The following is a 9,339-nucleotide window of genomic DNA, read 5'->3' on the forward strand; positions in this document are numbered from 1 at the left end:
AACTTAATAGTTTATTGTTCAACTGTACAGACAAAAGTGAAAATAAAGGTAGTGAGGAGTACCATACACCATTATTTAGAAGATTAAAGGACATCTTTCAAAAGTCATGTGGGGGAAAAAACATAACAGATATAGGAAGAAAACTACACGTGGCAAAGTAGTCTCATTAAGTGTCAACAAATAATTGCCAGAAATAAAGTGAGAAAGAATGAGTATTAAAATATTATAGAAAAAATCATCTGTGTGAAATGACGCTCTGATGAAACAGGTGACGTAAATACTGAGTAAAAAACAGAAGCCCAATCACTGCAGTTGAGGCTTGGATAAGCATATCAAATAATCTTAGTTGAATGTGAAATTGTGGTCACTTAATTATCAGTGGTGGGGAACACTATTTCTTGGGGTAAATAAAGCAGAGGATGAATTCTATAGAATATTCTGGAGAAAGTGGAGGTCTTAGCTATATGACATCACGTGGCTAACTGAGGGAACCACATTTCAGTTTGTTCAGGTTTAGAAATTCCTTGGTGGTTTCTGTGTTCAGTTTTGCTTTAATAATCCCTAAAGATATTTATAAAATACAATTATTTAGCTTTCCTGTGTTGTACAGAACCAAGGCTTGCCTGAGTGGATTGGGATCCACAGAAGCTTGGACAATTCCTGTAGCCTGAGCAGGCTGCTGAGCAGTTTTCTGTCTTCTGTGTGTGCCCAGGAGTGTGCTGTGTCCACACATCTCACAGATAAGCAGAGACCATCTCTACTACATGAAAAGTGTAGCTAAATGTGAAAATATCCATACACACACGTTGTGAGAGATGGAATCGGCTATAAAATGAGTCAGAGACATTGACTATCTTCACTGTTAGCTGTAGGATTGCTACCTATCACCCTCGACACACACACACACACACACACACACACACACACACACACACACACAGAGAGAGAGAGAGAGAGAGAGAGAGAGAGAGAGAGAGAGAGAGACGAAAAGCACAGTGGGAAGCAGAATAGCAGTCTACCAAACAGATTGAAACTAAACGATATCTAAAGTTCAATTCTGATACTGTGTTGATTGATTGCTTGGACACAGTTTGGTCAACACCTTTGTCCAAGTTATACTTGTACATTTTAGAAATTTAATTAACACAGCATTCTACCCAACCCTTCCTGCTGGGCTAGAATCCCAAAAGAAGTGAGGGATACACTTGACCTGAAGTAAGCAAAGCAGAACCCAGTCTCGGAGGTGATGAAGCCCACCCTGTAGGGAGCTCAAATGTGCCATTGTTCTGCTTGTCTTTATAAAGGGAGCTGCCATGTTTCTCTCATACAAAGCTGGGAGCAACACCAGAGCCTCCTGCAAGATGCTTGTGATTCTGCTGTCAGTGGCCCTGCTGGCCGTGAGCTCAGCTCAGAGCGTAAATGAAGGTAAGACAAATTGGGGCAAGATCTTGTGACTCTGACTGGGGTTTAGAAGCTCACGCTATAGAGGGGGATAGTGAAGGGAAGAGAGGATGATGAGAAAACAGATGGCACTGCGGAGTTCTCATGCCAAGGATCAGAAGACCTGTTGTGCCCTCATTCCTCAGCAAGACCTCATAATTTATTTATTGCACAGATAGAACCCAATAAATAATTTGTGCCAGGGGAGTGAGAGAGAGATTTGCTTTTATAGAGACATGGAGCTGCTGCGAAGGATGCAGTGGAGAATGCAAGACAGATTCAGGGAAGTCCAGCTATGAAGATCCTGTACTGATCTCATTAGGCAGGGATGATGCTGGCCTTGCTGTACAGTGGATTGGCATTGATGAAGGAGATAAACACACATCAGAGCTACTGCAGAGACAGAGAATTGGGTAAAAGCCTTGTCTCTTTCTACAAAGAGAGAGAGAGAATAATCAGAGTGAAGCTGTCATTTTTCTCTCCCCTACGTGTAGTATTTCAACGTGCTGGGAATGGCATGTGTAGGATTGTATGTATCCAAATGGTTTTTCCTGGTGGCCCTTATTGAGAAAGCTCGCAAACATCAGCAACATGTTTACAGAAGAGGGCAGAAGAATCCCCAAGTATGACATTGACATACTCAGGGCAGTTGAACTAAATAAGCACTAAGGCTTGAGAAATCACAGGGAGACAAAACAGGGGCCCTTGTATGTTGAGTTCCTGGTTGATGCTCAGAATAGTAACAACCCTGCTTCCCCTCACATCTTCCTCCACTTCCAGTAGCATCACAGACAGTGGCTGATGAGTTCACTTAGGGGATGTGCAGGGTGTGATCAGAAGTCCCTTTTCCTCATAGAACACTATGAGCCCTGAAAGATTCATGAAGTAACTTTTCCCATCATCCTGTACTTCTTTTCTAGATGTCAGCCAGGAAGACGTTCCCCCCGTGATATCAGGTAAATCCCAATAAATTCTCAGTAAACTTGTCTCTTTTTTTTTTTCCTGAAAAATTGATCAATAGTTTGGATGAGGACAGTAAGAGAGTGAGATTTGCATTTGTAGAGACATGGGACTGCTGCAAAGGATGCAGTTCTCCAGTGTCTTCTTATCATGATTTTCTTCTCAGGAATTGATTAATGTTAGTGCCCCCAGAGATAGAAGCAGTTTTCTCCCAACCTTGATTCTGGGGACCATGAGCAAAGCCATTTGATTTTTCATCACCCTCATGTGAATTAAGAGGAGTTCTAATGAGGAAGCCCTGGAAAGGCGGGAGGCTGACAGTTGAAGGCAGGTCAGGGAGACACGGGTCGTGTGGTGAACACAGAGAGGTATGAAGACAGGAGGGTCTTCCAGCACTGAGCTCAGCTCTTCTGGTTTCAGCTCAAGCAGATGAAGGGGACTCTAACCAGAGCCCAGATGAGGAGAGTCAGGAACCACCTCTTGGAGGACACCCACCTAGGCCCCCTGCTGGTGATGGAAACCAGGATGAGGGTCCTCAGCAGGGACCACCCCCACAAGGAGGCCACCACCACCACGGTCCACCACCTCCTCCAGGAAAGCCACAAGGACCACACCCACAGGGAGGCCACCACCACCGTGGTCCACCACCTCCTCCAGGACAGCCACAAGGACCACACCCACAGGGAGGCCACCACCACCACGGTCCACCACCTCCTCCAGGACAGCCACAAGGACCACACCCACAGAGAGGCCACCACCACCACCACGGTCCACCACCTCCTCCAGGACAGCCACAAGGACCACCCCCACAACAGGGGCAGCCTCCCCAGTAATCTAGGATTCAATGACAGGTATGATTCCAGTTTAAACTCCATCAAAGGCCCCAACTACTACAGTTCCCCAGCTTCATTGTGTCAATGAATCCACTGAAAGCCTGTTAATATTGCCTTGTCCAGGAACACATTTCTAAAGATTTTTGTTCAGATAGTCTGAGGTAGGGTAGCAAGACCTTGTTTTTAAACAATCGCTTGAAGGCAGTTCTGATTTTGAGAATCACTGTCTTCAAATTACCTCTCCTATGAATGGTTGACAATGAGGACTTAGAACCATGTTCTCCATCTGGCACTCTGTCTTCTTTCCTTAAACTCAAAGACCTCCCATTTATTTAAAGTTCTCACCTGAACACTCCTTGCTCAGTCCTGCCTCACACCAGCCTTTCAAGTCCAGTATTCCTGCTAAATGGTCCTTGGACTTTCAGGTGTTAAATGGTGTATCATTTTTAAAATACTTTCTTTTAAATTAGTACATAATTAAGCTAACAAAAAAAATTTCACTGAATAGAAATGTATAGAGCTAAATAGTAACAGCATAACTCATAATTCCTTCCCTCTCCCCTTTTCCAAAGCCTCACTCTGTACACTTTGGAACTTCTTTTTTGAAATATTTATTGCTAAATAAATATATATAATGCTTGTATTTTCAAAACTGATACCACACCTTATATGCAGATCTGAATGCTACCCATTGAAAAAATGTATTTCTTAGAAACCTTCTACATGAGTTCGAAAAGATATATAGATCTCTTCAGTGATTTTGGTTTGTCTTTACAAGTGTATACTATTCTATTTTTTTAGCTGTGCCGTGATTTCTTTAACCAATACATGTCACTGGACATGGAGGCTGGTTTCACGCTCTCACTATTACAGGATATGTTGCCATGCCCATATCTGTGAAAATAACCCTGAACATGTCCAACAGCAACAAAGCATAAACCACTTAACAAAATCTTTTCAATTATATAAGCAACTCTTTGGAGCATATTATGTGCAATGGCATGAAAAGAGTGAACAAAGATGATATTACAAAAGAGGAGGGAGGTAGAGGGGATAGAGGACAACAGGATGGGCTGGCATCTCCCTCACTGCAGTAACAGCAGTGAGGGATTAGACATTTCCTGCCATGTCAAGTCTTTTCTATAATCTTCCTTGTTTTCTTGTTTCAGGAAATGAGTTAGAAGATAAGTGTTTCAAATGCCATGAAACACAGTATGGTCATCTAACTTCAATATGCCAATAAAATAATCAGCTTGCAATTCTGATTTTGGTATCTCTTCCTGAGTGTTTGTGAGTCTGGAATCTGAGAGCTATGAACATGTTATAAGGACATCATCCAGGACCCCTTCTCCTTGATATTTCCAGCAAGCTTCTCTCCTCCTTGGTTCTAATTAAGCCAGCTGCCTGGGGAAGGAGGTCACTGTTTCTCTCTCTGTCCTCTACAGCTCACATTTAAATTTAAAATTCTTTTTTCAGTTCATTTACTGATATTCTAGTAATCTTAAGAAAATGAGAAAAACATACCAAATGCAAGGAAGTCCCAGAAGCTGAGACAAGGTTTTATCAAGTTCCAATGCAACTGGTTTTGTTTCTAGGGCAATGTATGCTGTTTTATGCCTCTACTCCCCAGAAGCCACTCTACCCATTTTCCCCAGCTATATCTTTGATCAGTTCTGTCCCAGTCTGTGATTGTCACCATTCTTAAAGAAAACCTGAATGGATTTCATCAAGGAGACAGCAGAATTTTAAGGGGCTAAGAATTTGGAATCTCTCAGATTTCAGTTTGGGCCTAACTCTTTTCCTTGCTATTGTTGCTTTGGTCTCATAGAAAGTGACAGAACTTTCAGAACTTCAGTTTCCTCTTCTAAAGGGAGAATAACCAAAATGACTGTCTTAAAGGATGAAGACTAAGGATGTAATATAAATAAAAATTTAAAAGATTGGCATGTCAGCCTCCCAGTAAAAAATTTAGGAAAGAACAGCTGACATTAATTTGTGAGGAATTAAAAACTTCAAACTAAAAAAATCTTAAAATTGCTTTAACAAAGATCGAATTACAGTTGTCTCTGGCATTGTTTTTTTTCCCAGGCTTTCAAACAAAATAAGATAATTTGTTCTATTAATTTTTTTAGCATGTTACTTCTAACTAGCCTATTTATAAAAACTAGTTAGTTTTTTTTTTTTTTAATTAGTACCTGCTTGTATGTCATCCATATTGGTAGATATTAGGTCACGTAGAAATTCAAGTTTCTTTTAGCCCTATAACAGATTAGTAACATATTAGTTAATATATTAAGATATTGCCAGCATAATGTCAATGTTAATTTGCCACCAAAATTAAAGTATCTAGTATGAGAAAACAGGAAAGAACCTAGTTTATAAGAGATGGAAAATCTATTTTTTTAAAAAAAATAAAAGATGCATGCTTCTTGTAATTCCATTTTAAAAAGTATCAGAAAACAATGCTAACTACTGAGTAAGAAGGGAAATTTAATTATTGATGTGTGAATTTTTGAAAGAATAAGATAACATTATGTAAAAGTCCTCTGACGTAAAATTTCAGTGACATTGATATTACTTTATGTAATATGTTATTAGATGTGGCTCAAGAAGTTGAGGAAAGGGTGAATATCAAATAACCTAATATAAATGGAGGAATTAACAGGAAACTCTGTAAGCAGCTCTCACTGTAATCACCAATGTCAGTGAGCACAGAACATTTTCATGTCGAATTTGTAGCTGAGTAACAAAAGGGAATTCTAATTTCATTTTTTTCTAAGTTATAAAGCAGGTTAACATGTTTCCAAATTTATTCTGTGAGGCTGATTAATCAAAATATAGAGATTCCTGCAAAGATATTCCTTTAAAAAAATTCTCGGAAGCGTATAAACAAGTCAATGCTTTGCTGAAAATAATCCACCATGTTTAAAGAGAATGGTAAAAATGGTTCAGTGTTAGAATATTGCACCAGTCTCAGCTGATAGCATATGGGCTTTCACTAAGAAGTTCAAAAACAATCAGAACAGAATAATCTCATTACAACCACCACCAAGTTGACCAATCACATACAAGTTGCCCAGAGAACTGGGCAGCTTGAGCATTTGTTTCTGGAATCTTAACATCTATGCTTTGTGAGTTTATTTCAATCAGCACAAACCTGATGAAACATCTCCCATTTTAACAAAGGTCTTCCTACAGCTGTAAATACTTCTTTACTATCACATTGTTTGTTTGCCATCCTTATTGCAAAAGTTCTTGAAACATCGTATAGCTTCCATTCTTTCACCTCCAATTTGTCCCCCACATTTATTACAGAGGCTTTCATCCTTTGTCCTCCAATTTTGTGACAGTCATCTTTGACCTTCGTTCCAGTCAATCCAGGAGTCCATTTTCAGTGTTGCATCTTATTTGACCTCTGAGTAATGTAACACTATTGAACACATCATTCTTCTTGGAACACTTTATCAGCATCTCTCAGGGTCTCTCACTGTCTCATAGGGCTTCTGCTACCTCTACCGCTTCCCACCTGAGCTTCCCAAAGACAAGCTCATTGTCTTTCAACTCTATTTCTTCTGGGTAAATGGCATTTATGTTAATCTATATGATTAAGCTGACTGTGAGTCATTCTTGACTCTTCCTCATTCATCACATTACATCAGGTCAAACAGACTATGCTATCATTTTAAAGCTCAACCTGCAAAATACATTTCTACTGCAGCCATTTATTCACTACAATCATCGCTGTCATCTAAGCAAGCCTGATTTCTACCTTACCCAAACAGCAAATCTATTGTTACCCAACAATCAATTCCCCACTGTAACTATTCAATAATCATATTACATGTGTATATTTTCCGGTTCATTTTCACTTCTTTTACACCATAAGAACAAAATCCTAATTTTGAATGTGGTCATGTTCCTTTGTATGAAGCCCAGTTTTCTCTGAACTTATTGACTGCTCTATACCTAATTGACTCTTCTATGGCCACAGGATCTTTCTCTTCCTCTTTCTCTCCTTCTCATTCTTCCCATTTTCTTTTATTTTTGGAAAGTATTCTTATATTTGAAATCTATTTATTTTTAGATTTTATATGTATAAATATATGCACCTGCATAGCGAAGGCAATTCCAAGCAAAAAGAACAAAGAGGGAGGGATCACACTACCAGACTTCAAACTATACTACAAGGCTACAGTAATCAAAACAGCATGGTACTGGTACCAAAGCAGAGATATAGACCAATGGAACAGAACAGAGGCCTCGGAGGCAACACAACATGTCTACAACCATCCAGTCTTTGACAAACCTGACAAAAACAAGCAATGGGGAAAGGAGTCCCTGTTTAATAAATGGTGTTGGGAAAACTGGCTAGCCATGTGCAGAAAGCAGAAACTGGATTCCTTCCTGACACCTTACACTAAAATTAACTCCAGATGGATTAAAGACTTAAACATAAGACCTAACACCATCAAAACCATAGAAGAAAAAAAGCAAAACCATTCAGGACATAGGTGTAGGCAAGGACATTATGACCAAAACACCAAAAGCATTGGCAACAAAAGCCAAAATAGACAAATGGGACCTAATCAAACTCCACAGCTTCTGCACAGCAAAGAAACAGTCATTAGATGGAATTGGCAACCAACAGAATGGGAAAAAAATTTTGCAGTCTACCCATCTGACAAAGGGCTGATATCCAGAATTTACAAAGAACTAAAACAGATTTACAAGAAAAAAACAAACAAGCCCATTCAAAAGTGGGCAAAGGATATGAACAGACACTTTACAAAAGAAGACATACATGAGGCCAACAAACATATGAAAAAATGTTCATCATCACTGGTCATCAGAGAAATGCAAATCAAAACTACATTGAAATACCATCTCGTGCCAGTTAGAATGGTGATCATTAAAACATCTAGAGACAACAGATGCTGGAGAGGATGTGGAGAAATAGGAACACTTTTACACTGTTGCTGGGAGTGTAAATTAGTTCAACCATTGTGGAAGATAGTGTGGCGATTCCTTAAGGACCTAGAAATAGAAATTCCATCTGACCCAGCAATCCCATTACTGGGTATATATCCAAAGGATTATAAATCGTTCTACTATAAGGATACATGCACACAAATGTTCATTGCAGCACTGTTTACAATAGCAATGACCTGGAACCAACCCAAATGCCCATCGAAGATAGACTGGACAGGGAAAATGTGGCACATATACACCATGGAATATTATGCAGCCATCAAAAACGATGAGTTTGGGTCCTTTGTAGGGACATGGATGAACCTGGAAACCATCATTCTCAGCAAACTGATACAAGAGCAGAAAATCAAACACTGCATGTTCTCACTCATAGGCGGGTGTTGAACAATGAGAACACATGGACACAGGGAGGGGAGCACTACACACTGGGGTCTGTTTTGGGGAAATAGGGGAGGGACACTAGGGGGTGGGAAGTTGGGGAGAGATAGCATGGGGAGAAATGCCAGATATAGTTGAAGGGGAGGAAGGCAGCAAATCACACTGCCATGTGTGTACTTATGCAACAATCTTGCATGTTTTTCACATGTACCCCAAAACCTAAAATGCAATAAAAATAAATAATAAATAATAAATAATTTTAAGAAATAAAAATAAATATATGCAGTGTAATGGTAATTTTGTTGCATGCGTAGATTGCATACTGAGTAATTCAGGGATTTAGGGTAACCATAAATTAATTAATAGATCTATTAATTAATGTCTCACTCTTTCCCTCTCTCCCTCCCCTTCAGCCTCCCAAGTCTTCATTAACTGTCATTTCACTCTCTACATCTATGTAAATGCATTCTTTTTTGTTAACACCACACTTATGAGTAAGAACACATTATATTTGACTTTCTGTGTCTGACCTGTTTCACTTAACACATCACCTGTCATGCCCAGTTCCATTCATGTTGCTGCAAAATGAATGATTTTATTTTTTTCTTTGGCAGAGTAGTATTGTCTTGTGTGTGTGTGTGTGTGTGTGTGTGCGTGCGTGTGTGTGTATCACAATTTCTTTATCCACAAATCTATTGATGGATACTTAGGTTGAAGTCCTATCTTAACTATTGTGAAA

The 9,339-nt window shown here is 39.5% G+C and overlaps 1 protein-coding gene across 2 annotated transcripts; it reads left to right on the top strand.

Annotated features, from left to right (window-relative positions):
- Positions 1 to 986: 986 nt before the first annotated feature.
- On the top strand, positions 987 to 7,293 carry LOC116534143 (salivary acidic proline-rich phosphoprotein 1/2-like). 2 transcript variants are annotated; one of them, XM_032254314.1, is made up of 4 exons: positions 987 to 1,425; positions 2,361 to 2,396; positions 2,830 to 3,251; positions 4,403 to 7,293. In XM_032254314.1, the coding sequence occupies exons 1-3, from the start codon at positions 1,314 to 1,316 to the stop codon at positions 3,231 to 3,233; spliced, it is 552 nt and encodes a 183-aa protein (XP_032110205.1). In that variant the 5' UTR covers positions 987 to 1,313; the 3' UTR covers positions 3,234 to 3,251; positions 4,403 to 7,293. The 2 variants fall into 2 exon arrangements, with proteins under 2 accessions (XP_032110205.1, XP_032110204.1); XM_032254313.1 differs by lacking the exon at positions 4,403 to 7,293 and having other exon boundaries at positions 2,830 to 3,675.
- The last annotated feature ends 2,046 nt before the right edge of the window (positions 7,294 to 9,339 follow it).

Source organism: Sapajus apella, unplaced genomic scaffold, assembly GCF_009761245.1.
Source record: "Sapajus apella isolate SASKATOON/1434 unplaced genomic scaffold, GSC_monkey_1.0 scaffold86, whole genome shotgun sequence".
NCBI lineage: Eukaryota > Metazoa > Chordata > Mammalia > Primates > Cebidae > Sapajus > Sapajus apella.